Raw genomic sequence first — 18,103 nt, 5'->3', positions numbered from 1 at the left:
GACAGTAGTTGTTCAAGCTACTGGGGTCTGAACTCAACATCTCCTCAAGTTATCACCCTCAGACGGATGGGCAGACTGAGAGATTCAATGCAATGTTGGAAGAATACTTGAGGCACTTTGTTCATGCAAATATGAAGAACTGGGTGGAGTTACTAGATGTGGCCCAGTTCTGTTTCAATTCGAAGAAGAGTTCAGCCACCAACAAGAGCGCGTTTGAAGTGGTGACTGGCCAGCAACCACTCTTGCCTCATACGGTGCAGGAGGTATACAAGGGGAAAAACCCGCGGGCTTTCAACTTCACCAAAGAGTGGAAAGCCAACGCGGACATTGCTCGAAGTTACTTGGAGAAAGCTGCGAGGAGAATGAAGAAGTGGGCAGATCAGAGTCACAAACCCTGAGAGTTCCGAGAAGGAGACATGGTGCTTGTGAAGCTGCTCCCTGAACAGATCAGGAATATGCGCTCCACAGACAAGCGGTTGTTCAGGAGGTATGAAGGCCCACTTCCGGTCCTTTCGAAAGTGGGGCAGTGCTCTTACAAAGTCGACATCCCTGCCTGGATGAAAGTTCACCATGTCTTCCATGTCAGCAACCTCAAACCTTACCAGTCTGATGCAGAAGATCAAGCCCGCAACCAGCCTACTCGACAGCATGTGGAGCTCAAGACACACAAACCAAAGGAGGTAGAAGAGATTCTGGCCGAGAGAGTAGTTGACAAGTTCGAGCAGGGGCGGGGAGACCGCCTAGTTACAGTGCGCCAGCAGCAATACTTAGTGAAGTGGAAGAAGATGGGCGAGGAAGAGATCTGTTGGGAGAATGCCGAAGCCCTGACGAAGTTCAAGCAGAAGATTGAAGACTTCAAGCTAAGTTCAAGCCCAAGGCAGTCGTCGAGAGCGCCGACAGCTTAAGTGGGGGAGGATGTTAGGGTCAAGACATGTAATGCCACAAGCAACCTTGCCCAGGGTCATGAGTCAAGCCCATGGTTGGTTGCTTGTGTGCAAGTGGCATTATTGTAATTTCTATTTTTCTTGTATTTTATTTTATTTAGCTTGGCCCTCCTTGGCTTTTTGATGTTTCCCACAGTCAAGTGAGAATTTGGCCGATATGCTCTTTGTAGGGGAGTTCCTAGTCGGCGACGGTTGGACTAAGGAACTAGTATAGGTAAGCACATGTACTTTAGCCCCTACTAACGTCTTACCATCAATAAAGAGAGGAATTATTCAATCATCTGTGTCCCGTGAGATCATTTCAACTTTTTATTCGAGTGCCCGCTCGCTCCACAATTATATAAAACTGTGTTCTTGCTTGTTGCTAGCATCATATTAATATCGTGTGGTTTCCATTGTTCCTTGCAAGGTGCGCACAAGGCTGACTTGCTACCTTTCAAAGGCTAGCGAGTGCCGCACGGTCCTCTTTGCACCCTCGCAAAGTCGGCCCGTGACACCTATGGTGCCTATAGCTAGCTATTTGATGAGCAAAGCGGTCGTTTGGAAATTCATGCTCGACCATTGGGAAATAGGTTTTCTAACTGTTTCACTCATAATCGGTGGATCCAGGAGGAGGAGGAGGAACAAAACAAACACCATCATGAACAGGTGAGAAACAGAATCAGCGGTGATCTTTCAGGTCATTGGAGTGCGGGGGAAGAAAACAAACACCATGAGAAGCAAAACAGTACCGACAGAATCAGTGATCTCCCAGATGATATCTTGCTTCTCATACTCTCATTCTTGCCTTTCAAATCCGTTGGGCAAACCAGTGTCTTATCTCGCAGATGGAGTCATGTATGGTCTTCCTATCCCATCTTTGACTTTCATGAAATATTCACAGGTGATGAAGCTGTTCATCAGCAGGCAAGAGCAAGAATCATCAACACAGTATTGGCTCGCAAAGACGAAAACTATAACATATTGAACCCGCACCGCAGTACTTCCTGGAGAAGAATACTCGATCAGCCTCAAAGAGTTGAGGGGGCTACGGTTGATGATGAGGAACTACTGATCAGTGTCCGGTTGAGAAGCGCAAGTCAATCTAAGGGATCCGGCTCCTCTAAAGTGAGGAGTCCGTGAAGTTAGTCTAAGTTCATAAAATCCACACTCTTTATCTAATCTAAGGGTTATGAGCAGGACACGTCACTCTTGGATTAATTTAGGTTAACCCATGGTTAACTTTGGTAAACTGCCGTCAACTACGTAACAAAAAAAAAAAAGGTTTTAATGTCTTCTGTTATAACACGTCCAACTGCTATCTTCCTTCCGCACTGCTCTGCTGTTCTTCCAAGCTGCTCTTTTGTTGTTCTGGGCGTTGTTCTGCTCTTACGTCTTCATATGCTCTGTTGCGAATCATTATAACAAACTCGGACTATTGCGAATCACTACATTTGGTATCTGGATACATACTTTCAGAACATATGCTCTGTTCCCAGGCATTACTCTTCATCAAGGACTAAGGATGAGATCGTTCAGTAATCGAAACCTATTTGGCTGATTTTGGAATAGAGTTATTGTGGGATTTGGATCAGTTGAATTTCCCACTGCGTACTATGAAAGAGAGGACCGTTTGATGTTTCTAAACTTTGAAATCAGCTGTTTGATTTTTTTACATTTGGGATGCACATAAGGTGTTCGATGAAATGACAAGCTCAATTTTTGTATATTGACTTCAGATTTTGTTCAAGTTAACATGGGGTATGATTTTGGTATTAATTGACAAAGTTCATAAAGCTGATTTTCATCTGTACTAATTTTATTTTTCATCTGTAGTTTGAGCACTTCTTAGATGTATTGTTCTTATTTTGTGTTTTCAAAACTGGAAAACACATATCTAAGCAAGCAAATACTTGTTTGTTTCATCTCAATTTTTGCAAAAGCAAGACCTACTTTATCAACTAAGTTGTTATATAAAAGTTAATGCAATGCAAGGTGACAAAGCTGGAAAATAAAGCTCGTAAGGAATTGTACTAATTGTAGATATGGACATGAGCAAAAATTGACATGCACATGAGCATCTCTAATTGTCAAAACTGATTATCAAACATTATTGCAAATTTAAATAATCCATACAAACTTGAGTACATTACTTTCCTCTAGATCCATGAAACTTTTAATAGCAACTAAAAACAATAACAGAGTACAACCATCATCATCTAATTTCCGGCACATATATAGAAGTTCGCTATGTTTGATAACCAACTAAACGAGTGGACAATTGTTTCTTCCTCTTGCTTGATGGTGGAGCTCCTTGATCCTATATGACAAGAATGAAAATAAAAAAATGACGTTCAGTTGCGTAGATCATAAACATATATAGGACATGTACATACATCAATAATGAAATCTCTATTACCTGAGACTCTTGAGGTAGTGATTGGTTTTCAGTAGAGGATTTCTTATTTCTCTTTCTTGAAGGTCTAGCTTCTTGATTCTATATATAAGACAAAAAAGGCAAATGTTTGATCTTAGAATCAGTTTTATTCTAATCACATGTGCATGATAAAAATATATATCACCTCAGATGGTTGAGGCAGTGATTGATCTTTATTAGACGATCTGGTGTTTCTCTTTCTTGATGGTTGAGCTTGAACCTGTTTGACAAGAGCAAAAAATATAAAAAAATAAACCCTCAAGTGCATAATGTACAAAATCCTTTTATCACCTGTGATTGTTGAGGTACTGTTTGATCATTATTAGACACTGATGTATTCTTATCAGTTGAGTTCTTGTTTGCCTTTTTTGGTGGTTCAACTTCTTGACCCTGCTTCATAAGAAAAAATGGAAAATACAAATTAATTACACATGATAAACTCACATATGCATGTTTGATCATATGATATGCAATCAATCAATATGAAGTTATTTACCTGATCCGATTCTTGAATTGAATTATCTTTCCTTGAATATTTTCTCTTTCTCTTGCCTATATTCTCATGCCAAGCCTTGGGGCGTTTTTTGCGACCTTTACAACTGGTTTTCTTCTTCAGACCTTTTACCTTTAGAAGCAAGTCTTCAAGCTGACTTTCTTGAACAATCCTCTCACCTTCACCTTGTGAAGAATTATTATGTTCATCAGGACTTGTTGTTGGTTTGTTCAAAAAGATGTCCTCAACTTGTTTCCTTAGCTCGTGTGCGACTTTCATTACCAACTTAAAGGCTTTTTCATCTCCAGATGCTCTAGATGCAATATCAACTAATATAGGGCAAGCACTTCTATATCGCTTACCTATAGCCAATTTCTTATCATCCACTACATTGGTCTCATTCATGCTTGCAACAACCTCATTTCTTGCCTCCCTGGTCCACCTCTTAAGAATATATTGCTCAGGAATTTTTTTATATCCCATACATCAAGAACTTTCAAAGCATGACAACACAAAATTCCAAAATTCTGAAATTTCATACAACTGCACAAGACACTCTGGTCTGAAGGTTGAAATTTTACCTTATGCTCCTTATGCTTTTTCTTTTCATCTACTAGGGCAATTGTATACTCATGTGTTTGAGTAGAATCCTCATGCTGTTTTATAATAGCTGCTGAAGACCAATCAAATTCCTCTTGAAAATACTTTTCAAAAATTGCTGGAGTGTATACTTTCGCTGCTTGTTGTAGTACAGGCGATTTCTGGACCTTCACTCTTGGTAACTTTTGTCTAGAATTATACTCAGCTTCTAGCTCCTTATAGTGCTTATCATCAGCGACTCTTTCAAACTGATTGAAAAAGCGTATGATATCCATGTCTGACTTCAAGTGATCTTTCAAATCACTGTTAAGGCTTTCACTAAGCTGTGTACTTCGCATTCCAATGGTAAACACCTCTTTCATGTGACATTTAGCCCATTTCTCCTTAATTTCATATGTCTTCAGCAACCATGGATTGGTGCGAACATTATATCTGTCTAGCATAGCACTCCAAGCATCTTCAAATTCTTCCACTTCCTCGTGCTCATACATGCATGTTGAAAATTCTGTAAGAAAATATGAGCCTTCCTTCATCAGGTATCCCAAATGCTTAATTCCATTTTGCATTATATGCCAACTACATAATCCGTGAAATGTATCTGGAAGCACCTCAGACAATGCCTTTGCCATTGCCGGATCTTGGTCTGTAAATATAGTCTTCGGCGTTTTTTGCTTATGTGCTTCTAGGAATGTCTGGAACAGCCACTTAAAAGATTCAGCGGTCTCATCATAAAGGAGAGCAGCCCCAAATATTACAGTCTCTCTGTGATGATTAAACCCAGCAAATACCCCAAAAGGCCTATATTCTTTATTAGTACTATATGTGGTGTCGAAAGTAATGACATCTCCGAAATGAGCATAAGCAATAATCATCCTTGTATCTGCCCAAAAAATATTTGTAATCTGTTCTTCACTATCCAGTTGTACAGCATATTGAAATGAGGGGTTCTCACAAGATTGGTTGTGTAAATATCTCAAGAGACTCCCCGCTTCTCCATAGGCCATGTCCTTTTGGCGCTTACTTCTCAAGTAATTTTTTTGATCTCTTTCAGTGTATCCCAAATTTTCCCTCCCACCAACTTGTTGACTGAAAAATTGGTGTGCAGCCTTTGGCTTAAGTCCAGAGTCAGTCGCAAAATCAATATGAACAGTTTGGCCATCTACTAGATTCCGTTGAGTTGGAATCATGAAACATGTTTCCTCAGTATGCAGAACATGGTTATGCTCACTCACAAAATCATGAACTTCAAACTTGCTACTTTCTCTATTGAATTGCAGTCCCAAGCGTACAAGACATTCTGTTCTTGTTTCTGCTCTAGGGGTCTTTGTTAGATGATCACGTTTATCTGGTACTCGATGACCCTCTTTTGCGCACACATATCTGACTGTAGTAATTTGTCCATCTCTTCGACTCTTGTTTGCATACATTTTTCGGACCCCAAAACCAGTTCGGCCTCCGTAGTTCTTCCAAAATTCAAATGCAGCATCTAGGGTATCAAATTGCATCCCTATTCGAGGAATCCAATCAAGAGACTTACTGATGCCCTCATCTAAAATATTTCTTGCAATGTCATCCGTCCCACTTCATAAGTATTAAAAGAAGACAAATAAAAACTATAAGATACTATACTGGAATTCACAAATATAGAACAAGAGAGTTTAACCTAATTATTCCTTATTAACAGAACTATATGACTTCAGTTTAATAATTCAGTTAAAGGAAAATCAAAACTCATCAAATATCAAATAAAGTATCTTAGAGGTCGTTGTAAAGGAGGAACCTGTTTGTATTTGTGCCTTCTTGCAACCATGGACGAGTTTCCATTGTCGCACATAACAACAAAAGAGCAGCTTGGAAGAACAGCAGAGCAGTGCGGAAGGAAGATAGCAGTTGGACGTGTTATAACAGAAGACGTAAAACCTTTTTTTTTTTTTGTTACGTAGTTGACGGCAGTTTACCAAAGTTAACCATGGGTTAACCTAAATTAATCCAAGAGTGACGTGTCCTGCTCATAACCCTTAGATTAGATAAAGAGTGTGGATTTTATGAACTTAGACTAACTTCACGGACTCCTCACTTTAGAGGAGTCGGATCCCAATCTAAGTTGCCTCAATGTCGGCTTAACTGCCACACATTAAGGAGTAGTAGCTGTGGGAGATCAAAGGCATGGCTAGGGTTTCCCTCTACTTATGTTGTTTGGTCTTATCTCCTTGCTCTCCAAGACTTGTCTCTCACTCATGTGGATTTCTCGGATAGTGCTTTTTCAGGTGAGGATTTTTTTGTTTGTTTCTTCATTCCCTTTTCTAAGAAGATTGAGCATATTGTCGTGTAGAGGAATGACTGCTCTCAAAATTTGCTGTCCGAACCTAAATTATGTAACGGTTGTGGGATTGGGTCGACTATATAGCATCCACATATCTGGGAAAGAAGAGCACTTGGGTTGTTATGGAAATTGCATCGATGGCTGGGTCGACATTTCTGCCCCGAATCTAAAATACTTGTATTGGGGCAATGACATTACCGGGAAGTGTTCCATCCTGAGCTTTCCTACGCCCAAATCATCTAGCATTGGTCATTTGAATCGGTCAAGCTTTACAACAACAAAGATATATCATAGAAGTGTTATCAATCTTCTTTCCCATTCATCCCAAGTTGAAATGCTTTATATATCGGATCAATGCCTCCCGGTTCTGTCAGATATTTGTTTTAAATTTGATGGTCTACCTTTCTTATTTGGAAAACTTGAAACTTTGCAAATCATTTTTCATTATTCCGGAATGAAGAAAGGATGTATCCGGGGTATAGCATGCCTGTTGAAGGGCTCTCCCGTAGTCCACACCCTTGAGATTTTGTCTCTAGAATACGGTAAGTGGAACAACAGTTTGTTGAAAGCTGAGGCTCATCAATATTTAAGGAAGGGGCTCAGTCACATAAAGGTGGTCAGTATTATTCTTGCTGGTAATATATCTGAGAATGCAGTCGCTTTTGCAGAGCTTTTGCTTAAATATGGAAATGGCCTGCAAGAAATGATTATTAGCTCTCTGTGGAGCAGAAGTCTTCCTCCCAATTTCCTAGATGATACCATTGCTTTATTAAAGAGTTTCCCCAGGGCATCTGCAGATATCAAATTCTTAACATCGAGATATTGAAGATATTAGATCATTTCACTCACCTTGTTCTGATCTGATCTGAAAAAGAGGGGAGCGGTTGATGTAGAGTATTCTTATCTGTTTATCTTGAATAATTTGAATGGTAAGAGAGTTTATGATTCAAATCAGTTAAAACTTAAAACATAGCTTCTGCATGGATTTTGTTACAAATATCAGTTTATTTGTTGTAGCTTACTGCCAAATGTCTACTTAAAATAACTACTGATCATCGAATTGGATTTGACTGTTTAATTAGAATAGTTTCCACCTTCAGCATGAAGCATCTGCTGTTGCCATCTGCTATAAAGCTAATTCTAGTGTAAAGACTAAATGGTATTGCATACCACATTAGCCTTGGTCTTCACAGCTCCCTTCTGTCTCTGGTCCATTGCAGCTGGCACGGTAACATTCTCATATTTGAAAGAACCCAAAGAAAACTCCCCAAACTTGGTCAGCCAAAGAAAATTTTCTTTCCTCTGGTTATGTTTAGTATGCGGATTGAATACACACTTCCACAGTTCTTAACCATAACACCACATGCGGCCGATTCTCAGTCTAAACAAGTTGAGGAGATGCTAAAACAATTCCCACGGCATTGGCAGTTTAACACCAATCCTGTTGAAATAGAACACAAATACTTGTGGCAAATATAAACAATTTAGCACACAAGAAATATCATCACAATAGCGCACATCCACACACAAGTAATCATATATGAGAATGGTTTCACTTATCACCATGCTGACATCTATAACTACAGTACTAAACTATGAAGCATATGGTTGTCAGCAGAAAAGCTGTTTTGTTTGCTTACAGAAAGTTTTTTTGACATGTTGATTATGTATAGCAACTTGGAACACATAGCAACTTGGAACACTGGTAACTAGCATGTAAATGCTTATCTGTGATATGGAGTTGCTTCGTTGAGACATCAGGAGTCAGTGGAACCCATAGTCCTTTCCGGAGTAAAGTGGCTTACTGTGAGACAAAAGCTTCAAGTCACTGCATATATCATATCGAAAGCTGTAATAGAGTACAAACACTTATCTCTCTTACTCGTGTAAAAGAAAAACCTCGACATATCAGTATTGTTCAAGCTCCTCCAGGAAAAAGCAGCAATCTGGAATATAAGATTCTTAACTAATACTGAACTAAAAGAAAAGATTATCACAGAGAAAAGAAAAAATTGCTGCTATCCTAGAATAACACAGTTTCAACTAATAAGAACTATTCTACAGACATTTACTTTTAAGTAAGACTACCAAAATCTACCACACAATCCTTTGATGAGACTTTGTCTCTACCAAAATTTCCCAATTCATCAAATTTTAGCTAAATGGAGTCCAAACCCCTTTACCCAGAAAAAAAAGAGAGAGCTAAATGTTCAAGAGGTAACCAATCATCATCATTACAATGACTATCCAATAGAGTTCAACAAAAACAAACTAGACTTAAAGTCAATGCATTTGCTTGCTAACTCTCACACTTAAAAAGTTCCTCATGGTGATCATTCACTGCATTACATTTGCAGGTCTATAAATCCTAGAACCCACAAGGTTTACATGGTGTTTGAACCTGGACAAAGTGACTCCATTACTCTTCTCTACTGTTATCTCTGGGTATGCATTTCCTACACACTCGCGGGATCATTAATGACACCCAAGAAATCATCTTTGATGGTACCAATGCAGAAAATTTCAGTGGCATCTACTCGGGTTCCAATTATCTTCAACCGCACTTCGCTATCTTTCTGAATCTTAACAGATCCATCTGATGTTGTATAGTTTGGCATATCACCAGACTGAAACTCCATGTCGTCCGGTATCAAATGGTTGGAAACAAAGATTTGTACCGGCCCAGCCTCAGCAAAAAAACCCATCTTGTTCACCATTGTAACCACAGCTTCTAAGATCTCTCCTTTAAATGGTCTGAACACAACACACTGATACTTGACTGGGAATGAAACAAACCCTGTACCATCCCGAATTAGCCCTTTCCCAATGTTCTCAATTCCTGTTATGGCAACCACAAACCCATGTTGGCCACTGCAAGTTCCTTCAACATCCTTCATGAGCTTGGCCACCAGATTTTCCCGGAGATTGCGGCCAAAGTGGCGAGGATGAAGCTGCATGTTCCTCTCCAAGACTATATGGAAAAACATTTTTCTTCTTCTTTTTGGTCGAAATTCCAAAGCACCTGAATGAAACAAATTGAATTAACAAACACATTAAGGAACTTTTAGTGAAAGTATCAACAGATGAGATGCTTCCGTGATTGTTTACAGTAATCCATGCACTAGAACCTTTAAAAATCTCAGAATCCGCTCGATATTCAGTGATTCAAGTATCAACTAATGCAAACCGGATAAATAGCAATCTACATCAAAAACCTAAAATCATATCCCTTAATCCTACAGCGTTTTATAACCGGATAACTGGACAACCCAAACGAAAATTGGCGGCGACCTCAATTTAAATAGGGAACAAATTCAATCGAGTCTCTGATAGATGAATCAAGAGAGGATATAAGAAGAGATGGTTAGATCGATAAGCAAATTGTGGGTCAATGAAAATAAAAGACATGGAGAACAGAACCCCTTCAACTGTAGAGAGCGTGGAGACTTACTTACCCAACCAAGCCTTTGCTTTAGGTTTTGAGAATACAGAGATGCTGTCCTTCTGGAGAAACTCTCAAATTTGGGATTGGGGATTTATTTAGGTTTAAAAGGGTCGACACAGTAAATAGGTTCTTTTTTTTTTTTTTTTTTTTAATTTTTAATTTTCTTTTTAAAGAAATAAAAAGAAACAAAAAAGAAAAAGGAAAAATGTTAAACCCTATGAAACAGGTTTAAACCCAAAGGCAGGCAAAGTGAAGCGATTGATTTGGAGTATCAGTCTTTGAGAAATGGCGGGGCCGTTGCTTCGCTCTCTCTGGTCCTCCTCCACGCGCAACACTCTCTCTTCCTCTCCGTCGAAACCCTACCTCCTCCGTCCCTCCGCCATCGCCCGCGCCTTCTCGGCGGCCACCGCGGCCTCCGATGCAACTCTTCAGAGCAGCTTGCTGGACCCGGCCCGCCTCCGCAACGTGGCGGTCATCGCTCACGTTGACCACGGCAAGACCACGCTGATGGACCGCCTCCTCCGCCAGTGCGGCGCCGACATCCCCCACGAACGCGCCATGGATTCCATCAGCCTCGAGCGCGAGCGCGGCATCACTATCGCCTCCAAGGTCCCTCCATCACTTCACTCTCATTACTACACAAATGTGATGCAAATTTGAATTCAAGGATCTGTTTTGTTTCATGAGAAAATTGGAAATGCATTCAAATTTTTAAAGTTAATTTTTATAGGTAACTAGATTTGTGATCCATATAGTCGTATTTAACATGTTCCAAATACTTATCTTCGACTATTATGGATAATTTTACTTATGTTTGGATCAATATTCATCAACAATGTGTGTAATTATTGCAGGTTACTTCGATTTTCTGGAAGGAGAATGAGTTAAACATGGTTGATACGCCTGGACATGCCGACTTTGGTGGAGAAGTATGCCACTAGAGTGACTCATTTGCCGGCTTTGTATTCCTTTTTTCAATTATATGCATTTTCTTTTTGGATTTTAAGTGGTCATTTGATTGGTTTTCTGCAATGGATGGATATAGGTTGAGCGGGTCGTTGGTATGGTGGAAGGTGCAGTTTTAGTTGTTGATGCCGGGGAAGGTCCGCTTGCACAGACTAAGTTTGTACTTGCCAAAGCCTTGAAATACGGGCTGCGTCCTATTCTTCTTCTGAACAAAGTAGATCGGCCTGCAGGTACTTACTCTCATCTTCATATTGTAATACGTGCTAGTGAAACAGTTGCATGAATAACACTGTAGTGGAAAAAGCTAAAACTAATTAAGAGAAAACATGTAGGGGAAAGACTAATATGAAATATACCAAAGTCGTTGTAGCTCCAGCGCGCTGGGTGAATTCCTTGATTCAAGCAACAGTTTGACGTTATGAAATTCTTATCAACTGATATCATTATATGAACAGATTTACAGAGGAATAAAAGAATTAACAATGGCCGTAAGTACATGTAGATTATGATGGATCGTTTATTATAACTTTATCAGTTAGTCGATAATAACAGAAATCATGGATTGTCTTTGTGTTCCATCCATGTCTTACGCCTTACGGTGAGTTGTGCTTTGGTTATTTTGGACCAACTGACACCGTCAAGGTCACAAAATCTCACCGGCATCATGGATTGGGTGGGGAAAAATTATTTTATCTACTCAATATAATGTCTTGAAATAGTTTCACACATGTGCCATCATAAATTTTAGTCTAATTTGGGTTAGTCAGGTTTGTTCAACAAAATCCCACCATCAGGACTAATGCTGTATTTATGGAATGCACACACTTGTGAAACAACAGACAGATGTTGATTGTATATGAATGAGAATATGTGGCTAAGTTTTTCTGTTGCCTCTGTAAATTCAATCTCAATGTGTGTTTGTATGTAATGCACCCCCTATATATGCAAAATTTTATGTAGATTATTTTTCAAGTGCTTGGTTATTGTTTATGCAGTTACTGAGGAGATGTGCGATGAAGTTGAGAGTCTGGTATTTGATCTTTTTGCAAATCTTGGTGCTACAGGTGTGATATTATAAGAAGTATAATTGACTGTTACCACTTAATTTGTTGATATTTACTCTCCCAACTCCTATAGATTAGATAAAAAACTAAACCAAAGATTCTTATTATTGATTAGAGGAACAGCTAGATTTTCCTGTGCTATATGCTTCTGCTAAAGAAGGATGGGCTTCATCTACTTTCACTAAAGAACCTCCTGCTGATTCAAGAAACATGTCACAGCTACTTGATGCTATTATCAGACATGTTCCCCCACCAAATGCAAACATCGAGGCACCTTTCCAAATGCTGGTTGGTATTCAACTATTAAAGATCCTGTATTTGCTTTTTTATCTCTTCCCTGCTGCCCCATCATATGGACACTTTTGGTTTATTTTGGTTGAGTGGATATTATTTACATTTTTTTGCTAGTTTGTTAGTTCAAAGTCTATCTTGATGTTACAGTCATGGGAAAATTTTGTTTTATCTTATGATATGCATAATTTCATTTTCTGATTGAGGCATATATTCATTTTCTGATTGGGCATACTAAACAAGATCCTGTGTTTTACTTATTACCGCATCACATAAATATTTCTTGGTGTTGGTGTAAGTCACCTGTAAACAGTAATTTCGCGGCATGTTTGCAATGAGAATGTGCTAGACAGTAGTTTATGTCACTTTCTTTTGGCAGAGTGACTACATAGGAAACGAAAGGGTTTCTTCAATTTTTTATTTTTTTTCATAAATATTATTCTGTGGCATAGTAGTGATGCTTTCTCTAATTGAGTCTTAAAAGAAAGTAGACTATAGAAATTTTTGTTAAATAATCCGATTATTAATCTCACATTTTTTATACAAATGCAAGTTTTCAAGTAGCCAAGCCAAAAGCATGCCTTACAACTAAAGAACTAAATGATTTATTTGTCTTCTTTGCTGCTCATTATCTTTGATGGTCATAGTGTTGTGCTAATTAAATAGCATGTATTGACATTGTATTAAGGTTTCCATGATGGAAAAGGACTTCTACCTTGGGCGAATACTGACTGGACGGGTTTCTTCTGGCTGCGTTCGCGTTGGTGACAGAGTTCATGGTCTTCGTAACAAAGATTCTGGGGTTGAGAAAATTGAAGAAGGGAAGGTACTTGATTCTATATTTGCCTCATTGAAGTTAAGAGCAGGTATTTTGTTTGAGAACAGTGATGATTTTTTTTAGTGATGATTTAGGACTAAGTTTAGTGATGATTTTTTTTTCCTTCTCAGAAAAAAAGAAGATATTTAGCCATAACTTTGTATAGCTCTCACCATTTCAAAATACTGGTTCTCATCTATGTACGTTTGTACCGTGTATATGTGAATATGTGATGGGTCAGTTAATTTGACTTGCCTGAGATGGCTCTTTTAAGGTTTTCCCCTTGGTAACCTTTGACTACATCTTTCTCATCTTTTTGAAAATTTATTTATAATCTTTATTTTTTTTATAATTATACTTTTCTCAAACTAAGATGAAAATAGACAACTTTCGAAGCATCTTCTGCTCTCAGAGAAGGATAAATCATTTAGATGTACCATGGTTTGTTTGAAACCAAAATGCCTTTTCTTCTCATGAGCACAATACCAACACCACATGAAGGATTTTATGTGAACGTTACTTTACTTGTATAGAAGGCTTGTTTTGCTTTATGAAAGGTTTAGAAATTTAAAGAACTATAAGATGCTTCAGCTAAACCTATCTGTATCCACATATTTTCTTTGAGACTCAAACTTGAGCTAAAATCTTTCACATTATTAAAAGGGAAAATTGGAATGCTCAACGTTAAAGTTTATTTTGAGTAATTTTTGGTATTTTATCATCATACATGGAGGGTGGCTAGTAACATGAGACCTGCTAATTCTTGTAGGTTGTGAAACTGATGAAAAAGAAGGGAACAAATATGGTTCTCATTGACAGTGCTGGAGCTGGTGACATAATATCAATGGCTGGGTTAGCGAGTCCATCTATTGGCCATACAGTCACTAGCGTTGAGGTGTGTTCGTGTAATATAAACTTCATTTGGAATTAGCTATAGACTTTTGTATCTTCTTTAATCTCTAATTTTGGTTTCACATAAGCAGCAGAAGATACCATAAATAGTTTCTTCTTCTTTTTATTGTTTTTTTGTTTTGTTTTGTTTTCCATATGAAGGATATTGTAATTTAAAATACATAAATAACAATTACAAACTTAACTGGACTGGATATTATGGAAGGCTTGGGTCTCGTACAAAGTTTGGTGGCCCGAAAGGTTTTCAGCTCTTGATACATGTGTTCCTGCTAGTGGTTGCTGGTATTTTAGTTGATCCTCTTTTACCCAGGTTGTTCAAAACTGCTGCTAGTTGCTATTAGGAAATTATAGATGGTAATATATATATATATAGGATTTTTCTCAGCTGCGGACGTCCGCACCAATTTTTTGGTGCGGATTTCCATTTTTGCACTACTTTCCGATCGAATTTCCTCATCTCCACCGTCTAGTATCTAGATAATATTGTGTAGATCATCTCTGCAAATTTTCAGCCAATTTGGTGATCGTTAAGACCTTCAAACTCGAAAAACAAATGGACGGACTGAATTCTGTCCGGTTGTGTTCATACCAGAAAAACTCGAGTTTGAGGGCCTTAACGATGACCAAATTGGCTGAAATTTTGCAGAGATGATCTAGACAATATTATCTAGATACTAGATGGTGGAGATGAGGAAATTCGATCGGAAAGTGGTGCAAAAATAGAAATCCGCACCAAAACCGTTGGTGCGGATGTCCGCAGCCGAGAAGGGCTGTATATACACACACACACACACACAGTCCGTTTCAGATACGGACGTCCGCACCGCCTTAAAGTGCGGACGTCCCTCCGTTCACCACCGTACGGCGCCGGCGAGGGCGCGCCTCCACCCCAGCGGACTCCAGCAGCGTTCCCGACCACTTTCCCTCCCCGGCGAGTCCGCCGAATTCCAGTTTTCCCGCCAGATCACCCAAAACTTCAAACAAAGTCAATCTGGCCGGAAAATTGGAATTCGGCGGACTCGCCGGTGATGGAAAGTGGTCGGGGAAGCTGCTGGAGTTCGCTGGGGTGGAGGCGCGCCCTCGCCGGTGCCGTACGGTGGCGAAAGGAGGGACGTCCACACTTTAAGAGCCGTGCGGACGTCCACACATGATACTCTGTGTGTGTGTGGGTATATATATATATGTTACAGTATATAGCTAGGAAAAGTCTTTTGTGCCTTTTTATAGTTTCAATTTTAATATTTTCGGGGATATCGCGTTTGAGACTCCACCTGGGGGGTGTATGCATGCTGTGTCATATTGTGGGGAAAAGGCTTTGTGAAAGCTTGATATCTTTGTTGAATGCTGTAATCAGAAGCAAGTATGGTTCACATGAAAATGGGTGGGATGCTAAGTGGGTTATTGAAATTGAGTGGAAGACATTAGAGTTTCTGCTGTAATGAGTCTGTTTTTGCAGTCCTTTAAGCTTGTAGTTGGTAATGGGGAAAAAGGGATATTTTGGGAAAACTTCTTGGGTTTGGGCCGACACTTGCACCAATGTTCCCAGGACCATTGAGATTATTAGGTTCAAGTATCCACAACATAACAATAGAAAAAATGAGCAATACCAAATGCTTTTTCTTGTGGCTGTGAGCTGTCATTTTGGTTTTAGAAGAAAAATAAAGGATGAAGAGTTAAGGAAGTTATCTTCACTGTTGGTGTTATTAGTAAGAGTTAAATTGGAACACTAATAGGTGGATCGGATGAGATGGAATCTGTAGTCATGATAACTGCTGTCAGTTTCTCGTTTGGAAGATTTTTGGAGGATGATAACTTAGGTCCAGTTTTCTTACCTTAAGTTCGTAGGAATACAAAGGTTCTGCTCATGATTAACAGTTTTGGCTGGTTGGTGGAGCATGGGAGGTAATCACAGCAACTTGCTTTAGCGAGAAGGCCAAGTTGGTGTTTTTCTTCGCCCCACTGGTGTGTCATGTACAAATGCAGGGTGAGAGTCTAGATCATGCTTTTTGTGCAGTGTGGTTGCTTTCGTGTTGGGGAGAAGTTGTTTGTGGAAACCAGGTTGAGTAGGGAGATCCCAGCCAGGTGTCTTGCTCTATTAAGGCATTAAGCACATGACATCGTGGTTTTGGCAAAGTAGGAAGCCAAAGTTATTTTGGGGTGCATTGTGTTAGCTGTCGTTTGAGTGCTTTGGATGGAAAATAGAGGAAATTTGAAGATTGTACAGGGACAAGGGGTTAAGACAAAAGTTAAATAGAAAAAGAGATAAGAGGTACAAGGGTGGATGAGCTTTAGGGTAGAGTAATTATCTAATTTTGTAATTTTTTAAAAACTTCTTTCCTAATACTTAAAGGGACTGCTATCTACTTCTCAGTAATCTCTCCATATATCCTTTGTCTTTCTTGCCTCTATCTTAAACCTCTGGTGCGCTTGTTTTCCACATGATACAGACTTATGTCTTGGTCCTGTCTCTTGAACTGTGGCTGGGCTTCAGTTACTTCTGAACTCAAAGCTTTCTCTGTCACAGCTTTTCTTACGGACTGGACGGCGGTAGTTCAATAATTTATCTGGATTTCAAGTTCACTCTTATTTTTTCTTTTCTTTTTGTTCTAGGCGGTTGCTTGTTTTTTGAGCTTGTTAAGGCTGAAGTTTTCTGTTCCCATGAGTTCTCTTATTCTCTCTTTTTTCTTGGCAATAAATTCTTGTTTCTCCTTTTTTTGTTTTTTTTTTGTTTTTTGTGTTTGTTATTCAAATTCAGTTATTTATTTAGCTAAAACCCTCTTAAAAAAAATGCAGAACATATATAATGCTGTGCAATTCCGTTTTCCCATGGAACCGTAGCATCATTCTATTTAATTAACGGTGTATTTCTCAGGTACAGTTGTTTGAAACCTGACTTTTCATTATGTCTAATAGGTAATGACTGCATTACCAACTGTGGAGTTGGATCCTCCAACTATTTCCATGACTTTTGGTGTCAATGACTCTCCATTAGCTGGTCGTGATGGTACCCATGTAAGTCATGATTATTTGTTGTTGCAGTCCTCAGTTATTATATCTACACAGAATATATATGTACCGACACAATATATCAGTTATTATAGTGATAACTCTTCATGTTGGTGTTTTATTTAACATGCCAATACGACCCATATGTTCCTTTAGGTAGTTCTGTGCTATTATAATTGAGGAGTACAACTTAACTGCAAGATAATTTTAGGGTTGCAAGAACCAGGTTCACCTTTGAACCACCCTACATTATCTGACATATTGTGATGTGTTGTAGCTGACCGGAGGAAAGATTGGAGATAGGCTATCAGCTGAAGCAGAAACAAATCTTGCCATTAATGTCCTCCCAGGCTTATCAGAGTCATTCGAAGTTCAGGGGAGGGGAGAACTTCAACTTGGTTGGTTCCTCATTAGTTTGCAACTTTTTTTATCAGTATCTGTTTATATAAAAGATTAGGGAGCACCGACTAAATAGGTGAACTTAGGCTTTTAATTGACAGAGTTCTCATCCACTTGCATCTTTTCATTTCATTGGCACTTGGGTTTATGACAAATTGGAGGGTTCTCATCAACTGGCATCTTTACATTTCATTGGCGCTTGGGTTTAAACATATTTTAAATGCAGTTTTCATGTTTTGCAAAACAGGTATCTTAATTGAGAATATGAGGCGTGAAGGATTCGAGCTCTCTGTGTCACCACCCAAAGTGATGTGAGTTCCACGATGCTTATGCAAGGCACTGGTTGATTTATTGCTAGTGCAATCCTGTCCATTTTATATATACAGAGTTCCCATGTGAAATATTTAATCTCTCTCTCTCTCTCTCT

At 39.0% G+C, this 18,103-nt stretch overlaps 3 protein-coding genes across 3 annotated transcripts in view; 1 reads left to right on the top strand and 2 right to left on the bottom strand.

Moving 5' to 3' along the window:
- Positions 1-3,171: 3,171 nt before the first annotated feature.
- Positions 3,172-6,277, bottom strand: LOC101295155 (protein FAR1-RELATED SEQUENCE 5-like). Its single transcript, XM_004305386.1, has 7 exons — positions 6,234-6,277; positions 4,435-6,034; positions 3,857-4,297; positions 3,652-3,750; positions 3,506-3,580; positions 3,343-3,420; positions 3,172-3,243 (listed from the first exon to the last, which is right to left on the bottom strand). Exons 1-7 carry the CDS (start codon positions 6,275-6,277, stop codon positions 3,172-3,174), a joined length of 2,409 nt encoding a protein of 802 aa, XP_004305434.1.
- Positions 6,278-8,841: 2,564 nt separating this feature from the next.
- On the bottom strand, positions 8,842-10,253 carry LOC101292518 (DNA-directed RNA polymerase II subunit RPB7-like). The gene is made up of 2 exons (XM_004303096.1): positions 10,228-10,253; positions 8,842-9,798 (listed from the first exon to the last, which is right to left on the bottom strand). The coding sequence occupies exon 2, from the start codon at positions 9,761-9,763 to the stop codon at positions 9,233-9,235; it is 531 nt and encodes a 176-aa protein (XP_004303144.1). The 5' UTR covers positions 9,764-9,798; positions 10,228-10,253; the 3' UTR covers positions 8,842-9,232.
- A 253-nt stretch (positions 10,254-10,506) lies between these two features.
- Positions 10,507-18,103, top strand: part of LOC101302569 (GTP-binding protein TypA/BipA homolog) — a 13,870-nt gene continuing 6,273 nt past the window's right edge. The window contains exons 1-11 of the mRNA XM_004303046.1: positions 10,507-10,830; positions 10,952-10,963; positions 11,076-11,150; positions 11,267-11,417; positions 12,183-12,251; positions 12,367-12,539; positions 13,231-13,368; positions 14,129-14,254; positions 17,185-17,283; positions 17,555-17,675; positions 17,924-17,987. Of these exons, the coding sequence (XP_004303094.1) occupies positions 10,507-10,830; positions 10,952-10,963; positions 11,076-11,150; positions 11,267-11,417; positions 12,183-12,251; positions 12,367-12,539; positions 13,231-13,368; positions 14,129-14,254; positions 17,185-17,283; positions 17,555-17,675; positions 17,924-17,987 (1,352 nt within the window). The remainder of the gene's footprint in view (positions 10,831-10,951; positions 10,964-11,075; positions 11,151-11,266; positions 11,418-12,182; positions 12,252-12,366; positions 12,540-13,230; positions 13,369-14,128; positions 14,255-17,184; positions 17,284-17,554; positions 17,676-17,923; positions 17,988-18,103) is intronic.

This window comes from Fragaria vesca, linkage group LG6, assembly GCF_000184155.1.
Source record: "Fragaria vesca subsp. vesca linkage group LG6, FraVesHawaii_1.0, whole genome shotgun sequence".
NCBI lineage: Eukaryota > Viridiplantae > Streptophyta > Magnoliopsida > Rosales > Rosaceae > Fragaria > Fragaria vesca.
Note: the sequence above shows the minus strand (reverse complement) of the source record. Positions and strands in the feature narration are given on the sequence as shown.